Source organism: Theropithecus gelada, chromosome 10, assembly GCF_003255815.1.
Source record: "Theropithecus gelada isolate Dixy chromosome 10, Tgel_1.0, whole genome shotgun sequence".
Lineage (NCBI taxonomy): Eukaryota > Metazoa > Chordata > Mammalia > Primates > Cercopithecidae > Theropithecus > Theropithecus gelada.
In genome coordinates, this window is record NC_037678.1 from 6826850 (window position 1) to 6848947 (window position 22098).

Here is a 22098-nt window from a genome sequence, read left to right on the forward strand (position 1 = left end):
TCCAACAGATGCTCACATTCACGCTCATTATCCAGTTGAACCCTTTGGCTCTCTGAACGTCATTGTCTCTCTAAGCCAAGGGAGAAGGCCAGATTGGATGATCTCTGGGTCTCGTCTCTCTGTCTTTGGTGACTGTGCCCCATGGCTTCATGGGAAGAGGCGCTCTCTGTTTGGTGGAGGAGGCTCTGTAAGCCCAGGGTGTCCTCTTCAGGATCCACCTGGTCCTGGCTCTGGTTTAATCTGCACTCAGGTTCCACTCAACAACCACGCTAAGTCCTGTTGCGTTCCTCACTTGCTGTCACTCTTCTGGCCCTTGCTTTTCATTTTGGCCACAACCATGATCCTCTGCATTCATGTGGCCCCCGCTGTGTCCTTGCCTGAGCATCTCCTGGACTGGCTCTTGAGTCCTCTGGTCTTCAGCTTCTTTGTCTTCAGAGTCTCCTAGGAGCCAGAGGGATTTGTGGAGAATCAGGTACTCCTGGGCTGAAACGCTGCCTCTGCTGCTGGTGGTGGTGGGGTGCCTTGGATGGTTTCTCATTTGTTCTGAGTTTCCTCATCTCTAAAGTGGAGACAACAAAACCTACCTTTCAGGGTACTGACAAGAATGAATGTAAGCAAAGCCGCTGTCAAAGCCCCTGCATACAGCAGATATTCAGTAAATGTGAGTCCCTTCCCCCACTGATGGGTGACGCTTGTTCTCCTTGCCGAACACCACTGAAACCCTTGCTGTGGCCGTCTTTATCTGCCACCAGGTGGCAGCCCCTTGGCCACAGAGATGTTTGGTTTTTTCCCTTATGAGAAACCGAAGGCTCCAACTTAACTATCTTAGAAAATAAGGAGCTTCTTATGTCACCCAAGAAGTCAGGAGGGAGTGGAGGCTAGGGTTGACTAACCCACCTACCTCTCTTTCTGGTCACCAGGAGGTTGCCACCACTTCAGGCAGATATTTTGATGTCAATTTTTTTTTCAATGGGCCTTTTTTCCAATATGACTGTAAAAATAAGAGAAAGTCCCTCCCTGTGTCCCACAGCCTGGAATTATGGCCCACACCTAAAGCAATCATGGGCAAGGGAATTGGTTCCTGCCAGCAGCCAGGAGCAACCTTGATCACCACCTGGTGCGGCCACTGGGTTCCCTCCTATGAAGCACATGGCCACCGAAGGAGGGCGGATGTCTGAACAAAATGGAAAATAGAGGGTTTTGTTAGAAAGGAGAAGTGGGCAGCCAGGCACGGTGGCACACGCCTGTAATCTCAGCACTTTGGGAGGCCAAAGCGGGCAGATCACCTGAGGTCAGGAGTTCAAGACCAGCCTGGTCAACATGGTGAAATGTCTCTACTAAAAATACAAAAATTAACTAGGCATGGTGGTGCACGCCAGTAGTCCCAGCTACTTGGGAGGCTGAGGCAGGAGGATCACTTGAATCCGGAAGGCAGAGGTTGCAGTGAGCCGAGATCGTGCCACTGTACTCCAGCCTGGGTGACAGAGCGAGACTCCATCTCAGAAAAAAGAAAAAGTTAAAGGAGAGAAGTGACTAGAGGTGAATGGATTTGGGAAGGCAACCGATGCATCTGCTACAGCTACCTACAGAAGGGACCCCTCTTGGCGAGTGGGGCCTTAATCTTATGGACACTAATGTAATTTTTCAGATTTTGCCAACTCTAGTAATAATAGCTAGCACTGAGCACTTACTAGGAGCTTTTCTAAGTGCTTTATCGTATTAAGTCATTTCATTCCCAGGTGAATCCCATGAGGCAGGTACCGTTGTTATCCCATATTGATATGGAGGGAAGCTGAGAACAAAGGTTAAGCAGGCATATGTTGATGCTTACTTTGCATTCAGCAAATGTGACAACTTGTTATGCCTGTAGTTAGACCCAGTCCATCACAGAGAGAAGTCTTTCTGTTCATCATCACCGCAGAAGTCAATGGAGCCTTGTGTTCTAACCACAGAGTTGCCTTTCTGTCCACGGAGCAGAAAGGCATTTGGGCATTTGGGAATTTTCTTCCCTTTTCTCTCTAGTGTCCTGCCTTTCACGTTCCTTCCACCTCGTCAGTCTTTCATGCACTGTCTCTACCTGCGGGGTCCCAGTTCCATCCTGTAGCGGTGGCAGCGCCCGAGACCTCAGACAGCTTCCTCACATTCTTCAGGTGAGGACTGCCAGGAGAGAAGGAACTTGAACAAAGATACAGTGTGCTGCCAGGCTAACCAAGTGTCAGGTTTTTTACTCCATCTATCGTTTGTCAACTCCCGACAAGAGGTGAAGATAGGAGTGGCTAAGATAGGAAGAAAATCCCATCTTACCATCTAAGGTGGGGTGAGGGCTCATTGTAAGCCCTGTTGAGGGAAGTACTGAGAAACAGGAAGCTGTTCTGACCTGTGTGGGAATACAGTGTATGTTCAGAAGGTCGTGACTCTCCCCCTCAAAAAAAATATATTCTTCACTGAAGACTGGAATTAAAGAATATATATTCAGTTAAAAAAGTATAAAAGGAAAAAGAAAGCATCCAAAGCCCGAGGCTGTTTCCTCTTGTACCATGTCACTACCCGAGTCAGGGAGCTCTCAAAAGAAAAAAATGCTTGAAGGTTCAGGCACCATGATGCCAGAACATCTGGTCTACCCAGTCGGCTGTGACAAGCGTGTCTGTTGGACACCGAGTGATTTGACACAGGTTTTTATGGGATTACCCTGGTGCCTTGGAGGTGTGTGGAGATAGTCATTTCAGAAGCAATTAGTAAATAATTATAATTGCTGAGCTGCTGGCTTGCTCTGTAATATCCTCATGAAGAAGAGATAAAAGTGGTGGGGAGATTCATTCTCTTAAAGAGGTGAATTTTCTTTAAAAAGACACTTAAAAATTAAATATTCAAGGGATAAAGAATCAGTTGTTAGAATCGCCACCATTTCATAAACACACCTTAATTTTATAACACTACATTAGTATGAATGAATAGACTAGAATGCAGTCTGTTTGCCTGACAGAAAGGCTGTGTCAAGCTCAAAATGAGGCCATTTACTAAAACATGCAAGCTCTTGGTTAATTCCTAATATTCCCCTAATCCTACTTTCATCAGCTCTACTTTGGTGCACTTGGTATTAATTGCCTATTGTAGCAGGTATTTGAACACATCTCCTCTTTCATCTGAAGAAAATATTAGCATATCGTAGAGCTGTTGGGACAGATTGTATCTGAGGCACTTTTTCCTCCCCGCAGAAAAGCCTATCAATCATAACTGAATATAGTGATTAATAATGTCACAGCTTTTATTCTTGTGTCTACGTGCATCTAAATGAAGAGTAGCACTTATATTTTGATCTAGAGAATCTCACACCACAAAATAATCCGTTGGCATTTTATTTAAAAATTATATTGAGAATACTTCTGCCCCAGGACCTATTTTTGGTTGCTCTATCATTAATTTACGAAAGCCTTCGTGAAGAAACTACAGCAAAGATTCTACAATATCAGAATTTGCAATTATTTCAGACTAAGTTTTTTTTTTTTTTGTCTTTCTGTGTGTTACAAATTAATAGTGCAAACACAAGATTGTAGGGGTAAATGTTTAAAACAGCAGGGTGTGGGGGTACAGTCTGGAGCTCTGGCCTTAGCAAACCCGAGCGTGCATTTGAACACCAACAGAGACTCTCTGAGTGATCCTCAGCAAGCTAGTCTTGCCTCTTTCGAGACTTTCCCCATCTGTGAACTGGGTGAACAATATTGCAAGGTTTTCCCGGTGTTGTTGGGATTCTGTGTGAGAATAAATATAAAATGAACTCACCATAGTGCTGGGCCCATAGAAGTTACTCAACAAAATTAGGAGTTTGTATTTAGAGGACATAAAGCATACAAGTTCTTATGTGGGAAGTTAAAAGATGGCTTGCAATCATCTAGGGCGGCAGTCCCCATCCCCCAGGCTGCAGACCTGTACTGGTTGGTGGCCTGTCGGGAACCAGACTGCACAGCAGGAGGTGAGTGGTGGGCAAATGAGCATCACTGCCTGAGCTCCGCCTCCTGTCAGATCAGCAGCGGCATCAGATTCTCACAGGAGTGCGAACCCTGTTGTGAACTGTGCGTGTGAGGATGTATGTTGCATGCTCCTTATGAGAATCATCTAACTAGTGTCTGACGATTGGAGGTGGAACAGTTTCATCCTGAAACCATACCCCCTCTCCCCTGGTCCATGGAAAAGTTGTCTTCCACAAAACTGGTCCCCGGTGCCAAGAACGTTAGGGACCGCTGCTCTAGGATTGAAAGCTACCCGGGGAAGGATAAGAAGGCTATATGCTGAGGGTGCCCACATTTACATCTCCTTGTGAGGCCCCAGACTCACCAGTGTCCGCAGACAAAAACGTAACTCTTGACTGTCCTCCTGCCCCACCCGGAGAAGCCTTCCTCCCAGGTCAGTAAATGGTTCTACCACTCGTCATTCATTCAAGCAGAAACCAAGGACCGGTCTTGATCACCTCTCCCTCACCAGTGCCCCTCCCATATCCAGGCCATCAGCAAGTTCTGTCTGCTCTATCCTGAACTAGATCCCAAACCTGGACACTTCTGATCCATCCCCACTGCCATCATTATAGCCTAAACCACCATCGTCACTGGCCTGTGCTTTGTCAGTGACCCCTTAGCTGGGTTTCCCATTGCCTCTTTTGCCCCTTACAATCTGCATTCCACATGACAGCCAGAGTTATCCGTTCAAAACATAAGCCAGAGCCTTCTCTGGTGAACATGCCCATGTCTTTTGCTTGTGCATCGAGTAAACTTCAGTTAAACGCCCCAGCTTTCAGAGCTCTGCACTAGACAGCTCTCCAGTGAGATGTTTTTGACTACCCTATCTAAAACTACATTTTCCATAACACATAGAACATTCTGAAATGTTGTTTGTTTACTTGTTTATGACTGGGATCTGTGTTCTGTGGGAGCAGGCACTTTTTCTGTCCTGTTCACTGCTGTAACTTTGGTGCCTTGAACAGTTCCTGGCACCTGATATGCACTCAGTAAATAATTATTGTATGAATAAAGAAAGTTTTGTAGAAAAGTTCATATTCCTTGGAATAGCCAGGAACAATTGGGTGAGGAAGGTGATATTGGAGCTTGGATTTGGACCATAGATAGACTTGCAATGCACGTTGAGGATGGGGTGGGGGAAGAGATGTGGGGTAGTTTTCAGAATTGCAACCTGGCAAAGGAAAAGGACATGGGGAGAGGGAAGTGTGGATGTGACCAGAGCACCACAAGGAGACAAGCCCTGCGGCTATTCTGTAGTGTTATGTTTCTCAAGGCAAGTTGGGACAGACGAGTTTCAAAAGGTAGACTGGAGGAAAAGACGCATATGAAGGCCAGGTTTTAACCCTTAGGCATGGGTCAGGAGGAGGATGATTGAAGGTTTCTGATAAGGGGGTTTGATATATTTAGGAGAGTGCTGTCAGCAGCGTCGTGGGTATATTTGCTGGGAATGCAACTGGAGTCGGGGTACCTGTTATCAGGCTTGGAAGTCATCGGTCACCCTCTTACCATCATGTGCATTTGTTGAGCACCTACTGGTGTTATGGGGACACCATGTGGTTATTGGGGATACAGAGAAGACTAAAGCCTGATTCTTGTCCTCTGGAAACTTAAAATCACCTTGGGAACACAAGCATAAGCAACACGTTATGATGGTTTAAAAATGTGTTTATTGGGTGGTATAGCACCTAGATCAAGAGGAGTCAGGGAATAAAGCAATATAAGTTGCTCATACTGACAGCTGAAAGACATGGACAGTAAACTCTCCAAGACTTCGTAAGAGGAAGTCACCCGTACTGGCTATTGGGGAAGTACCCAGGGAGGGTGATTGATTTGAACTAGACCTTAGAGGAAGCGTGGTGTATACATACCAGGGGCTCATTAAGTTAGGAATTCATGAATGAACAGAAGAAGGCAGGCGGGAGGGCACAGGGTGGGTGTTCTCCCAACAACTGGATCAATTTGCCAGGAGGAAAGATGTCTGCGGGGGTGAACGGGGAGGATGCAGGCATTCTCAGCTGAGTGTGCACTGAGTTAACTAACAGTCTTCCTTCCCAAACCTGCAACATATTCCGCATTCTGGATCTCATCCACTCGAGTCACCAAGGCAGAAACTGGCCGCCACTTGGACTTTCCTTTCCCTCAGCCTCTACGTGCAGTTAACCACTAGGTCCTGCTGACTTGGTCCCTTAGAGCTGGCCCCAGCTTCTCCAGTGCTGTTCCCCTAGTCCTTGAGGATTCACAATGTACGTTAGCACAGTGAAGGCTCAGAGGAGGCCGCCGTATAGAAATCTATTGAATGTTGCTGCAGTCGGCCTTTCTGTGCATTTATTTGTTTAGCTCTAGATCCAGAACTTGCACTTGGAGGAATGCCATTTTGGGAAATGCTGAGGGAGATGACAGACAAGGTCTTTTTCTACTCTAAAATGTGATTCTGATCTAGTTCTTAGGCGAGGTGGTCTGTGGCTGGCTAGGCTCTTGGCAAAGTGCTATAGCCACGTGGCAGTACCCAGCATTGGCCCAACCTGGGAAGCTTTCCACGTAACCCAAACAGTCTTCTTCGGTTTGTCTTTCTCAAAGCAGCATCCTGTCCCATGAGGTCCAGACAAGCAGCAGGATGCTGGGTCAGGGTGGTGGCTCCTGATCTTCCAGGCTTGCCCCTGCTGGTGTGCAGCTCTGTCCTGTGAGTGAGCTGAGGCCAGCCGGGGCTCTTAGGGGCCCCAAGATTCTTGGCCTGTGGCAGTTGAGGTGGAACACCCATCCTATGAGTGTGGGCTGGGTAAGAAAGAAATGAAAGAAAGGAAACATTTCTTATAGATCAGCAATGCTTTTTTAAATTTAAAATTTTAATTTTTTATAGAGATGGGATCTTACTACATTGCCCAGGCTAGTCTTGAACTCCTAGCCTTAAGCAATCCTCCTGCCTCAGCCTCCCACAATGCTGGGGCTATAGGCATGAGCCACCACACCCAGCCTGGCACTCTCAGAAGTCCCTCAGTATATAGATGGGGCACCTTTTATAGCTGTGTCATAAGTTCAATGCGTAGCTAGAGTTTCTTAATAGAAGTCTGTAAGCTATACATTACAGGTAAGCATTTTAAAAATGAAAAATCGAATGTGGGGAAAGGTTCACGTGGCCTGTCGACTTTATATAAGCACAAGTTTCCCTCTTCACCTTGGCTGCAAGGAGACCCCAAACCAGAGTTTTGCTTCATTGTGTCAACTATGACATTTAGGTTTCTTTAGCTCATTTTTTCGGGGTCAGCTTTCTTTTCTCCATTTTTGTGGGTCTTATTTGGGTATCTTTTTAGGTAAGCTTGTTCGATTTTTGGGTAAAGGCAGGGTATGCATATGTTCAGTAAAGAAATTCATAGTCCTTGGCCTGTGAGGGCAACTGCCAGAGCAGTGAGAGCATCAGCCCAGAGGTAGGGAGGCGAGGCTTTTGTGAAAGGTGAGCGATGCCCGGCACCCCCTTCCCGCTTGTCCCTGGATTGGAAGTTTGTGTTTATGAGGTTCTGAATGCAGTCTAATTTTTTCCTATCTGGTTTGGCGCATCTCTACCAGCTGGTAAATAGGAAATGTTCACGGTAGGAAGCCAATACTCTGCAGAGTGTAAACAGATGGAATCGATATAAAGTGACAAGTTAGACTGTGCTATTGAGAATACAGAGCCAAAACTAAGAACATAACAGTCAAGCTACTTATTTCGTTCCAGTTCATTTAGTCCTGAATAGTGCTTCGTATCTGCACAGCTGTGTTGTTCTTTTTCCCCTTCCTTTCTTCTGGGTTGATAATGACAATTTCAAAGAAAAACTTTAATTAAAGATTTTATACAAAATAGCCAAAAGTAGAATAATAAGGAAAATGAGCATTGATGTGTTTATTGTAAGAGAAATCCTTTTTCATGGTTTCATTTCAAATCTGTACTTCTTAAATTTAAAATGAATTTAGTGGTGGAGACAGAAAGGTGCCAGACTGACAGCCGTGGGTGCTGAACTCTTCCGCTTGCTGCTGAGCCAAGACGTGGGGGTGCCCGAAGCCCCCTCCCCTTGGGGCTCAGTCTACAGGCAGGCGGGTGGGATGCGGTTCCTGACCCATTCTCTTAGAAGCCAGGCGAGAAAAAGTGGCTCCGAGTGAGGAGCTGCACAGAAAACAGCTACACGGAAGCCAATAAGAATGAAATTGTAGAAGGCTTAAGTTCCTCTGCAGGTTATACTCTGGCCTGAAGAAGCCTGGCCTGCCTCCGGGAGGGGCCACATCAGCGCCAGGCCTCCAGAGGGATTGTTTTCCAGGCGGAGTGGGAATTCTCGGCTTCAGAGAGGAAGTAGTCGGCCTTTTCTCATCTTCTTTAAAGCCTGGGTGGTCAGATTTATTTGAGTTCACAGTTTTCCTTCCTGGAGCTCAAAGTGCTATAAAAAGAATTTTAAACAAAGAACTCTGGAGTAATAATAGCATCCATGGTTAGCGGTTTATGGAACCATCTGAACTCAGTGGGGTACAAATATGAAGCAGTTTGATTTCTTAGCTCTCAGTTTTCTCCACCAGACACTGCTGAATCTCCCTCTCTCGTCCCATAGGAGTGTCTTCGGCAGATCTGGTGGCTCTCTGGTCACATTTAGGTCTAAACCGGTCCAGTGCAGGCGAGTTCAGTTTAAACCTCAAGTGTGGGGCTGGTTCAGCATGCCCTTCTCGGGTCCTTCCAACCTGAGGGCCCTGGAGTGGATAGGGCCTGCTCACTGGCTGTACCTCCCTCCCTCTTTCTGCTTCCTGTCTTCCCCAGATCATGGGGTCTGTGATGAGGGCTGGGGAAGGAGAGCATGTCTGTCTCTCTCTTACCTGGGTCCTCTCTGGGAAGCTCTCCTATAGGGCCCATGGGGAGTAATTAGGACAGTGCTTTGGGGGCCTCTGAACTTCCTGTTGAGGAAGATCGGCCCTGACTTAGCCCCCTCTGGACCACCTCAGCTCCCACTCCTGGTGGTCCAGCTCACTTCCTTTGGTTGCTTGGGTCCCCTTCCCTGATGGGCAGTCCATTGGGAACAGGACAGCTCAAGCTTTCTACCTTTCGTGGTGTCCTCTTAACCTATGGGAAATTCACAAGTCCCGTCCATACCAACAACAGGTGTTCAGGCTGCTTTCATCTGCTGCTTCTGCCCTGCTCTGCTGTCTCTGTCTGAGTCTCAGCTCCTCTTCCCAGGTAGGTGCAGAGCAGATCACTGAATCTACTGGGAAATGAGATGCCTGTCTACATTTTTGCAGGTTCCTGTCCTGTCTCTTACAAGGATTGTCTTGGCTTACAGTCTCCCCACCTACCCACCCACTCATCCATCTACCCATCCATCCGTCGTCATCCATCTACCCATCCATCCACCCATCCAACTGTCCATAGCCCTTCCATCCATTCATTCATCATCCATTCATTCATCCATCTACCCATCTGTCCATCATCCACCCACCCATCCATCTGTCCTTAACCCATCCATCTATTCATTCATCATGTGTCCATTCATCCATCCATCCATAACCCTTCCATTCATTCATTCATCATTTATCCCTTCATCCATTCATCCATTTACCTATCTATCCATCATCCACCCACCCATCCATTCACCCATCTGTCCCATCCATTCATCATCCATCCATTCATCCACCCACCCACCCATCCATCCATCCATCCATCCACTTAATAGTTATTCACTGATCCAGGCTCTGGTCTTGGCTTGGGACTCCTGCCTATTCAAGACCTTCCTCCATCTCTAGGCTTCTGTTATCTTAGTCTGGGCAATGGTGCTGTGGAGGGTGAGGGGTGAAGGAGGGACTGGGGTTGGGGAGAGTAATACTCCCCGACATGGGTGTGTGGTTATTTGGAACTCTATCCTCGGCCTTTGATCCCAGTCAGCAATTCTCATTTCACCACCATCTATTGAACGTGTTCCATGTGTGAAGCACCTGCACACATGAGCTCCTTTCATCTTAAGCACACACCACACACCTATATCCTTATTCATTCTCATTTCACAGGCAACGAAGCTGAAGTTAGAGGAATCAGGCCACTTTCCCTAGGTTACCTGAATAACAGGTGCAGAGCTGGGATTCGAAGCCTCATTTCAGAGCCTGTGACTAGTCACTACATCATTCTGCCCTTCAGGTCGCTTGTGGAGAGGAAGGAGGCAAAGAGGCGATTTGATACACTGGGATTGTCCAGTGGGGGTCGCTCCAGCCCAGAGCAGTTATGTGCCTTTCAGTGGGGCAAACCACCCTGCCTGGGAGAGGGTTTATTTTCCCCACTCCCTGGCTTTCATCTTAAAGGTCAGACAGTCTCTGCTTCTTGTAGTAACATTTATAATTCTGCCCTTCATCAGTTCACCTAAATCTTTTTAACTGAATATTTTAAGTCTTGCTATTACTTTTTACAAAAATTTATTATTTTTATTTTTAGTGATCACTTCCTCCTTTTACTTCACTCCTATGTGACTTGGGGCTTCATTTCCTTGCTTTAAATGTTAGGTAATGGGTTTGGCTTATGCAGCCACACTTTGGAAATCCAGAGCTTTCTGTCTTGCCTTCCCCAGCCTTGCTCTCCACGCAGAAGAGCCCAGTGGGTTTAGTCTCATGGTCCTCCCCTAGATCACTTGCTTCAGCCATCATGCCAAGGTCTGAGCAGCTACCCAGACCTGGCTCTGAGGACACCTAGAGGGTCAGATACTATCCTGCTCCCAGGCTCTGCAGTGCTGCGGTGGGGGCTGGGGCACAGTGGAGGGGCCAGGGTGCAGTGGGGGTGCCGGGAGGGCAGCACCTGCTCAGGCACAAGGCTAGCATATGGCCCCTAGCAGGGCTCAGGGAGCCAGGCTGGAATCAGCGCCAGGCTAGGCAGGGGCTGCACAGGGTGGGGCTGGGACCAGGTCTCTGGCCAGGAGAGGGGCAAGAGGGTTGAGACGAGACTCTCTGGGACCACACGGGCTCATTTCCTGGCTCTGAGCCTTTAATTTAAGGCATAGTTAGCTGTTGCTTTGGTTTCCTTTTAAAATCTTAAGTGCTCTTCCTCATGTTTGTGCACAAAGAACTCCCCTGAAACTTCCTCACCCACTCAGATGTAAGTAAGCGAGGGTGGTGTGTAGGGTGGGGGAGTGGAATATGGGTCAGTGAACTTTTTCCATAAAGGGCTCAGGAGTATATATCTTCCCAGCTATTCCACTCAGCCCTTGGAGGGGAAAGCAGTCCCTAGATGATATGTAAATGAGTGGGCATGGCTGTGTGCCAATACAATTTATTTGTGGATGCTGAAATTTGAAATTCACATAACTTTCGCATGTCATGAAATATTAGCCTTCTTTTGATTTTTTTTCCAACCATTTAAAAATGTTAAAACCATTCTTAGCTTGCAGGTGTACGATATCAGGTGGTGGGCAGTAGTTTGCCGCACCTGGAATGAAGGTAGTTAGGGCTCCATGGGTAATGACGTCAGGTGATACTTGGGGCAAGATGTTCTTTTCTGAGAGGCATGCTGGTTCGGAGGGAGGCTGCAAGAAGCAGGGACCTTTCCCCTTTTGTTATCTGTGCAGCGGTTTTTCCCTCTCTCAGTGGATTTGGCTCTCTGAGCACTCCTCCCGCCAGGCGCTGGGGATTTTAAGGGTAGAATGGAATGACAGGTGAGCAGGGGCCAGGCCTCCCTACCCCCAGAGGAAGGAGCTAGTTACCAAGTGCAGGCAGAAATAAACCAAGATGGCAGGGTGGAAGTCAGGGTTCCACCCCTGGCTGGATGGAGGGATAATTAGGAAAGCCAGAAGAGAAGATACCGAATCCCACCCCAGAGTGGACAGTGGCAGGGCAGGGAAAGGCCACAGACATGGCATGCAAATCCACTCTGCACACGTACTTATGGGCATCCGCTGCATCCGGGCACTATTCTGAGCCCTGAAGATATGGCAGCAAACAAAACCAACTTCCTGCTTTGTGGAATTTACATTTCAATGGAGGAAGAAAGACAATAAACAGCTACAGAAATAAGTAGGAAATGGTCCAGGTGTTGATGAATGCTAAGAAGAAAAATGAAGCAAGTGGCCAGCAGAGGATGAAGGTGCGCTTTCGAATAGGCGAGTAAGGAAGGCCTCAGTGGCGGCGTGGGATGGAGACCTGAACGAAGGCAGGGAGGGAGGCGTGAGCAAGCTTGGTGCATGTAAGAAAGAAGGAAGAGGCCCCATAACCAAGGCAGAGTGAGAAGGGGCGGATAAAGCAGGGGTCAGACCGTCTATAAATAGGAGCTCACAGCGGGTGAGAAGAGCCCTAATACCCTTGCGAATTCAAAGTCGTTCATGGCTGGAGCCCAGAGACCGTGGTTGGGCGGGTGGCGGGGGCGGGGGCGCACAGTCACTATTGTTGGGGGCCTTAGCTTAGCCATTTTATTCCTCCTTCTTACTTTTTTCTTCTCTCCTCCCCTGTGTGGGACAAGTCTTGGACACCACGGCCCTAACTTTGTTGCCTTTGATAAGCCTTACCATCTGCAGCTCAATTCTTCAGCCCTTGCCAAACTTCAGTCTGACAAATGATAAGAGCCTTGGAGACGTCGCTCTGGTGGGTGTGAGCTCGCTGCCAGGTTGCCGCTTCCCGGTGCTCACGCTGGAGATCCATATGGGTTGCTCTGGGGTTTTAAAAAAGCGCATCGCCTCATGTCCTCCATTTTACCAAAGGAGGTGAATCTGGCTTTGGCAGCAGACAAAGTGCTGAGATTTTTATCTGACCACGAGAGCAGGAGCTGTCAGTGGCTGAGGCTCCCTCTTTTAGGCAGAGCAGTGGAGTGGAGGACAGAGGCACCAGAGCCGGTTTTGCTTCTGCTGGTGCCTTTCCCTCTCGACTGCCTGTGCCTTTCCCTCTAGGCTGCACTCAGTATTCCCGGTTTTGGATACTGAGGCCATGTTAGCCAATGTTCTTTGGTTGTAAGCTGTTCTCTAGTCAGGAGGCTGGTATAGAGTTAAGCACGGGGCTCTGCACATAACAGACATCCGTTCAGTTCGTGTTTGTGCGAAGATCATGTTATTGTAATCCTGACATTGAATGTCATCATGACTGCACTCAGGATTGGTCCTGAATGCTTGGGCCAGTCGACTGAGGAGGCAGTTGCAGACATAACACAAGGCTTCCGCAGAGCGTGGCTCTTTTCCAGGCAGGTGAAGAGGAGACAGATTCATTCATTCCGACAGATACTCACTGAGTGTCCACACTGTGCCAGGTGCTGTCCTAGAGCTGGGGCCATGAACAACCCTTGCTCTCAGAGGGGGAGACGGACCATAAAGATAAAAGGAGGCGATGCCAGTTGAAGAGGGCTTTGGAGAAAAGATAAGAGGATTGGGGGTGAGGAGTCCTAATTTGCATGGTGATTAGGGAGGGCCTTTCTGGGCCAAGACCTGAATGAAGCCAGGGAGTGAGCCAGTGAGTATCCGGGAAGAATGTTCCAGGCACGAGGAGCAGCAAGCGCCAGCACCTTGAGGCGGGAGGGGCCGAGCAGTCATGGGGAGCAGCAGAGTCTGGTGCGGCCAGAAAGCAGCAGGCGGGGGACAGGTGGAGGGAGACACGGCCAGGGGGTGGCCAGGAGCCAGTCGAGTGTGGCCTGGTGGGTCACAGCGAGTGGAGTGGGAGCCCTGGGGGGCTTTGGCCATGGAGGGTATGCTCAGACTCACATTTAAATATAAACTCCTTGGCTGCTTCGTGGAGTCAAGTGTGGAGGCTGGAGGACCAAGCAGGAGGCTTGCACTAGCCTGGGGTGTGGGGGGAAGCGGGCTGGGGGTGGTCAGACATGATTGAATTCTGGAAATGGTCTGGAGGGAGGGGCTGATGGGCTCTCCTGGTAGACTGGATATGGGATGTGAGCAAAAAGGAACCCTGTAGAATGGATTTGCCGTTTATTGGGATAGGAGAGTGCGGGTAGAGCAGCTTGGGTTTGGTAAACCTGAGATGTCTGTTAGAGTCTCAAGGTGGACGTCAGATGGGCAGTTGGATATTCTAAGCTGGGCTCTGAGAAGAGTCCAGGGCTCAAGACAGACATGTGGGAGTCATCAGTGGGACATTGAAGCCACAGGAGTGAACCACCAAGAAGTTATTGTGGTCAGAGAAGCAGAGAGGGCTGAGGACTGAGTACTAAAATGCTGCAGGCTTGGAGATGGGAAGAGGAGGAGGAACTAGCAAGGGAGACTGAGAAGGAGACTCCAAGAAGGCTGGAGGAGAAGGAGAGAGAGCATTGGCTCTAGAAGCTAAGCAGCAAAAGTGCCTCAAGGAAGAAGGGCCAAGCAGCTGTGTCAAAGGCGGCTGCTGGGACAGCAAGATGAGGACTGAGAAGTGGCCCTTGGGTTTGACAAGGTGGAAGTCTTTGGTCACACTGACAAGAACAGTGTTTGTGCAGTAGTGTGGACAAAAGTGATTGGAGAGGTTTTAAGAGAGGGGGACACATTGGAGATAATCTTGAGGGGATTTCAGTCTAAGGGAATGGGTGACTGGAGGAAGAGGTGAGGCAAGGAGGGAGGTTCTGTTTGTGAAACCGCTCATCTTCATGGGGTGACCTGAGAGGGAGTAGGACGGGCAGGAGCACTTCCTCGCCTGGGGACAGGGTCAGGGTCATGTGCATCACGTGGCCCTGCCTGGCCATAGGTAGGATCACGGAGGTTCATCCCTTGATCCCTTACAACAGGACAGGAGGCACCTGTCTCATCTGGGGATGGAGCAGGCCAGCTGCAAGTGGGTGCGGGGAATGAGAATGCTGTCCTTTAGTTGTTTCTGTTTTCTCTGTTAAATAAGAGGTAAGGTTGTCAGTAAAGCAGGAGGCGGGAGGAGAAGTTGGAGGTTAGGAGAGTGTAGAAGGTGGGAATGGCTGTGTGGATGGAGTATGTGTGTTTGTGTGTGAGTGATGGTGTGTATGACACTATATGCAAGTGTGAGCATATGTGCAAGAGAACATGTACGTGTGTATGTAACTGTGTGAGTGATGGTGTGTATGTGATTATATGTACAAGTGTGTGTGCATGTGAGCATATGCACAGGTGTGTGTGAATATATGTGTGAGAATGGTGGTGTGTGTGTATGTGTGTGTGTGATGGTGTATGTGAGTGTGTGTGATTATATGTGCATATGTGTGAATGTGTGTGTGTGAGTGATGTGTGTGTGAGTATATGCAGGTGTGTGCGTATGAGTACATGCATGTGTGTGTGAATATATGTGTATGTGATTGATGGTGTGAGTGTGTGAGTATATGCAGGTGTGTGTGAATATATGTGTGTGAGTGATGGTGTGAGTGTGAGTATATGCAGGTGTGTGTGTATATGTGCATGCGTGAGTGAATATATGTGTGTGAGTGATGGTGTGAGTGCATCAGTATATGCCTGTGTGTGTGTGTGTGTGTGTGAGAGTATATGCAGGTGTGTGTGATATATGTGTGTGAGTGATGGTGTGAGTGTGAATATATGCACAGGTGTGTGAATATATGTGTGTGTGAGTGATGGTGTGTATGCATGTGAGTATCTGCATATATGAGTGTGTGTGAATATATTTGTGTGAGTGATGGTGTGAATATGTGAGTATATGCAGGTGTATGCGTGTGAGTGTGCATGTGTGTGTGAATATATGTGCGAATATATGTGTGTGAGTGATGGTGTGAGTGTGTGTGAGTATATGCACAGGTGTGTGTGTGTGTATGAATATATGTGTGTATGAGTGATGTGTGTGCCTGTGAGTATCTGTGTGTGTGTGCGAGAATATGTGTGAGTGATGGTGTGTGAGTATATGCACAGGTGTGTGTGTGTATGAATATATGTGTGTATGAGTGATAGTGTGTGTGCATGTATCAGTGCATATATGTGTGTGTGTGAATATATGTGTATGAGTGATGGTGTGTGTGAGTATATGCACAGGCATGTATGTGTATGAATATATGTGTGTGTGATGGTGTGTGTGCATGTGAGTATCTGTGTGAATATATGTGTGTGAGTGATAGTTTGTATGTGAGTATATGCACAGGTGTATGTGTGTGTATGAATATGTGTGTGTGTGAGTGATGGTGTGTGTGCATGTATCTGTGGATGTGTGTGTGAGAGTGATGATGTATGGGGTGGATTACCACGCAGCACCCGTCCTGGTGGGATTACCACGCAGCACTCGTTCTGGTGGAGTTAATGGTCTCGTTAGGAGAGCCAGGGAGGTGCTCGTGGTGTGTTTCTCTCCAGCCATGTCAGGCCATTTGGATGGGTCTGGAAGAGGTGGCGAGTTGGGTTTACCCCCGGTTAGGGTCTCACCAAGAGAGTAGGAGGAGGCAGAGGGGAGGAGGGAGTCAAGCATATATGCCAAGCGGCGAAGGTGTTGATGGGAGGGTTAGGAAGGAAGTGAGGCTGAGAGGCGTGGAGGAGTGTGGAGGGAGGCAGGAGCCCAGGGGAGCGCCCAGTGGGTCAAGGCTGTGTGAGCTCTGGGCACCCAAGGGAGTGAGCTGGAAAGATGGGGGGTGGGCGGCTGCAGCGTGGGGCTGGATTGTGCAGAGTCAGCAGTCCTTGGTAATAACAAGATGTGGAGTGTGAGCAGGGAGCAGTCAGTTTCCATATCTAACGCTGGGGAAATGGTACCTCCTTCAGAGGGATTGAAAGGCTTCCATCACACAGCTCTGTGCTTCTTTCCTTTGAATATAAGTAGTTTAAGGCTAAGAGCACAACTGGATGTTCCCTGCAGATCCACAGGGTCTATCCTAATGCCATGTGCATCTATGCACCCAGTAAATATACTGGGTGCTCCCTGCGGATCCACAGGGTCTATCCTAATGTCATGTGCATCTGTTACCCACTAAATATCATTTGCTGAGTTTGGAGAAGTCTCTACAAAACTTTTCTGTGATATCTTTAAAAAATTTAGAGGGGTTGAAATATACAGTCATATTTTCCAGCTCCTAGTAAAAATAGTTTGCATATGGCTGTGAAAAATAAAAATTGTACAAGTCCAGCCATGCCAGAACTGTAGTTTTTAAGTATCAATTAACAAAAAAGATTTTTTCATACGGCCCTAAAAGGGAATGAATTGTGTATGAGACTTATTGCTTTACATCAGAAAGATTTTTTTTTAAATTACTGAGACCATTTACAGAGAAAATTGCCTTGAAAACATTCAATAAATGCAAAGTGTTCTTTTTTCCGTAGACATGTCATTTTTGCAGTGCCCACCACTGTGAGTCTTTGAAAACATTTTATTTTATAAAAAGTATTAAAAAAACCTTTCACATTTTTATTACCATTTGGTTTCTAACACTAGATCTTTTGACTTTTCCTAAATCACTTTTTATACATAGGTTTTCAAAAACATTAAGACTGTTCTGAAAGCCTTTAAGCTCATTGATGTTAACAAGACTGGACTGATTCAACCGCAGGAGCTAAGAAGAGTTCTGGAGACCTTCTGTTTGAAGTTAAGAGACGAGGAATACGAAAAGTAAGCAAATGAAGGCACGGTGAGAGATTGCTCAGTAGAACTTTTAACCAATTTCAAAATGAGACCTGTTGGGTTCATTGGCTCCATCTATCTCTCGTCCCCCGCCACCTCACACACACACCTTGTTTCTCAAAGAGGCACTCACTGGACATTCTCTCATGTTCCTAAAGCTCCCCATGCATTCTCAAAAATGAGAGCTAATGGTTCTCATTCCTGAAGCACCCTCGGGTCCGTCCTCTGGCCCGCAGCTTTGAACACATCCAGGTTATTGGAGTAATCCATCACCAATTGTCTCTTTCCCCACTTGGCACTGTGCCCGCCCCCCATCCCACATATTTCTAGTTCACTGTTGATTTTTACTCAAAGCCTGGGGTTAGGAGAAGAATGACAAATTTCAGGATTCACGCGTTGTTGCTGTGCTCCCCGTTGGCTCTGCATCCTGATACAATAACGGAGACTTAATTTTCCTTTGAGGACTGTTGTTGCTGAGGTGCAGGGGTGTGGGGCAGGAGGATGATGAACAGCAGAACATTTAGCTGCTTCATGGCGTTTGAACGCCACCACCACCTGCTCCCGACTCCAAGGGCAGCACACACAAGCCTGCATGGGCATTTTTTTGAGCCGTCTATAAACTCCAGATCATTCAGAAGAAGCCAAATGTTTGGCTTCTGTGGCTATTTGAGTTTTGAGTGAAAGCCACTGGAAGATGGGCCCATGTCTAGCTTAATTTCTACAGTACCCAGCCGAGAGGTCCTTTCCCTCTTCGTGCCTTTTCCCAAACACTTTTCTAAATACCCACCAGACCATTAACAAAAGCACCAAGCCTCATTTCACCCGGAGCCCAAGCTTTTCGCATTGCACTGGTGTTCTAAGTTGCTATGAAAATGGGTCCCGGTAGCTCCTTGTATCTCATAAAGACAGTGTGGCTGCTGCTAGAAGCAGAGTGGAAGAATTTGCCCCTGAGGCAAGGAAGTCTAGAGGGCATGTGACATGTTACTGATGCTGCAGGGCCTGAAAAGCAGGCAGACTTTAAAAAATGGCATCTCCTACTCTTTTGAATGTCTTTTTCTTTTTTTTCTCTTTATAACCCACCTCAGAATATAAAAGATATAATAGATGTTTTAATTTTTACATCTTTTCTGGCTGGGAAAGTGTCCAGAATAAGATCCAAACAAAACAAATTAAATAATTTTGTGCACGCAATTATAGAACAGAGGCAGCGCTCTTCTAAAACAGGCAATCAAAAAACAAAACAGTGTTTTATTTGACAATAAACCTTGTGTTTGGCACTGCAGTCTCCAACCTAGTAAATCTATAAAAAATGTTACTGTCTGTTTCCCCATCTCATAAGTATTGAATAATAAAGAACTCCACAAATTTTTATTTGAGATTTTTTTAAGCCTCAAAAACAATGCTATTTTCATGATAAGGCTTGAGAAACTGAACATAATAGAATTGCTTTCCTTTAGACTCAGAAACACAGAAGATCAAAAGTAGACCATCTCTTCAATTGCTTTAATGCTTTTCTTATTGAAGCTCAAGAATATACTCTTTCCTGGAGAAGCTGCTTCAGTATTAACTTTGTCTTTTTTATTTTTGAGCAGGAAACACAATGCATTTTTGAATCCTTTCTTTTATCTAACAGCTTTCTATTTAATTTCAACATTCGGCTCTTGGTGTGGTACAAATGGCCCAGGCTTTGAAGTCAGGCTGCTGGAGGTGAAGTTTGTGCTCTCTCCTCCCTTGTTCTAGGGCCTCAGGGTAGCTCCTGGGCCTTGTCAAGACTCAGTTTTCTCTTAAAGAAATGGGGACTGGCCGGGTGCGGTGGCTCACGCTTGTAATCCCTGCACTTTGGGAGGCCGAGGCAGGTGGATCACGAGGTTAAGAGATTGAGACCATCCTGGCCAACATGGTGAAACCCCGTCTCTACTAAAAGTACAAAAATTAGCCAGGCATGGTGGTGCACGCCTGTAGTCTCAGTTACTCGGGAGGCTGAGGCAGGAGAATCGCTTGAACCCGGGAGGCAGAGGTTGCAGTGAGCTGAGATCGCACCACTGCACTCCACCCTGGCGACAGAGTGAGACTCCATCTAAAAAAAAAAATGGGGACTGAGCAGCCCACCTCTCAGGGCTGGGGTGAAGACTCAACGTAATGTACATAACATGCCTGTGACACGCTTGCACATAGTAGGGCTGATTTCACAGTGACCATCTCATCATCATAAAGACTCCATGAATGCCCTTTGCCCTGTGATGACCTGTTGCATTTAGGCAGCAGACTACTGTCCAACCTACATAAAAGAAGAGGCCAGAGATACAGTTACCAAGTCCTCTATTTAATTGGGATATCCCCAAACCCATTGAGTTTTGTGTTTCCCATCTCCCTCCAGCCTACTCTCCGCTGCCCTGGAGGCCAGCGTGTTTGAAATAGGTGAAATCATTTATGAGCAGCCTTGTAAAACCAGCAAACAAATCACTACAGTTCACCCTGTTGCCTGAGCAGATGAGTGAAACCCAGTTACAGGTGGTGATGCTGGAGAAGTTTCTGAGCTGATTGGAGTCATACCCTTCTCCCCTCAATTAGGCCTTCTGGTTTCTCAAACTTACTACCTCATTTTCACAAGACAGAGACCATGGATGAAAGATGAAGCTGTTTAGGGAGTTTCACTGCTAACATCTGGCAGCTATCACACCTAGAGATCATTTATCTTATTAAAACAATAGGCAAGAGTCATCAAAGTGGAAAAAAAGGTATGCATTGAAATAACTACATGACATTACTCTTTGTTAAATTTGGAAAACAGAAAAATAACAAATACTTTAAGTGATAATTACTAAATTTTTAGAAAGCAGTATGAGATCACATAATTATAGAAATCAACACATATGGAGATAATATAACCAAACACTTAAAACCCGTCAATTTTTAGAAATGTAATAACACAGAAATGATCTAGAAAACCATTTATCAGGTGGAAGACTTGAATAATAGAAAATTTATTTTAAAAATTCAAACATCCTATTTATCTTAACTTTAAAAGAAGTTTATCTCGGCTGGGCACAGTGGCTCATGCCTATAATTCTAGCACTTTGGGAAGCTGAGGTGAGCAGATCACTTGAGGCCAGGGGTTTGAGACCAGCCTGGCCAACATGGCAAAAACCCGTCTCTACTAAAAATACAAAAATTAGCCATGCGTGGTGGTGCATGGCTGTAATGCCAACTACTCGGGAGGCTGAGGCATGGGAATCACTTGAACAGGGAGGTGGAGGTTGCAGTGAGCTGAGATTGCAGCACCACACTCTAGCCTGGGCAACAGAGCGAGATTCTGTCTAAAAACAAACAAAAACATATATATATATGTGTGTGTGTGTACATCAGTGTATTTCAGGGATAGACAGTGGTTCGTTGTTTTAAAAAGTCTTATTTTATATGTTACATATAAAAATCCCAGAATGCTTCAAGAGAAACTTTGCTCCCTCTGCCACCCCCTGTTTTGAAACCATATGCCATCTGTGGGCCTCAGTTTCTCTCTAGAGAAAGGATATGCTCAGTCGAGATCATCTCTGCTGGCTCCTCCACCCAGCTCTCCATTCCCCTGCTTATGGAAATTTTGTGCTGGCTGACTCATTTCCCTCCAATTATTAAGGGCAAGTGGGACCTGCTTCTGCTGTTGGAGTGGAGAGGCGGCTGCCGTGCAGACTGCGCCCCAGCTCCCCTCCCGCCAGAGCAAGGAGAAGCTCCTTAGGTGCTGTCTAGGTCTGGCCATTTCTCAACAGGTCCAGCAACGTTTACTGTCTCACTGTAATCTCGATGCATCCAGCTGTAGGCTAAAGAAGTGATCTCGAAGTGGCTGCATTAAAAAAAAAAAAAATCTGACAGTAACATTTTCTGGGGTTTACTTTTCAATTCCGTCTGTAGCTAGAAACAGACATTAAAATTAATGCCAGCCTGAGTGTAAAGGATACCTTAGTAACACTTGCTTCATTTTAGATTCATAATTTCTCATTGCTAAAGAACATTTGTATTTTAGGTTTTCGAAACACTACAACATCCACAATGATACTGCAGTAGATTACAATGTATTTTTGAAGAATCTCAGCATAAATAATGACTTGAACCTTAGATATTGTATTGGAAATCAAGGTAAGTATTTTAAAAGTATATGGCTAAAGATTTCAATATCTTTTGGCATGGTAATTCCTCTTCTTTGAATCTTTCCTGAGGAAATACTTTCAAATATAGAAAATACATTATCTACAAAGCTAGCCATGGTATCATTATTTATAAGAATAACGTCAATGCCTAAGAATAGGAAAAGGCTAAATGAGTCACAATGTAGCCACGTGGTTAAAATCTATAGCCAGGAACAAGGATATCCATGAAGAGTTAATAATAACACAGAAGATGTGTATGGAATATCTGTAGCGGATTGGAAAATATTCCAAAATACTCAGGTTGTCCTTAAGTGAGATGTCCCCGGGTGTGATTTTGTTCTTTCTGCTGCCTCTGTATTTTCAATTTTTTTTTTCTTTAATGATGGGAAAAATCTTAACAGAAAAGGGCAAATAGCTGAGTAATTTCCAGTTATGTTAGACATGCAAACCCAGGTCATTAGACATAACCTTGAGACAGAACACGTTTCCTCGTG

The 22098-nt window shown here is 46.4% G+C and overlaps 1 protein-coding gene across 4 annotated transcripts in view; it reads left to right on the plus strand.

The window, feature by feature from the left end:
* Window positions 1–22098, plus strand: part of EFCAB6 (EF-hand calcium binding domain 6) — a 313426-nt gene that overhangs the window by 63683 nt on the left and 227645 nt on the right. For all 4 annotated transcript variants that reach the window (XM_025399951.1, XM_025399955.1, XM_025399953.1 and 1 more), the window contains 2 exons: window positions 17314–17450; window positions 21481–21593. In XM_025399951.1, the coding sequence (XP_025255736.1) occupies window positions 17314–17450; window positions 21481–21593 (250 nt within the window). The remainder of the gene's footprint in view (window positions 1–17313; window positions 17451–21480; window positions 21594–22098) is intronic.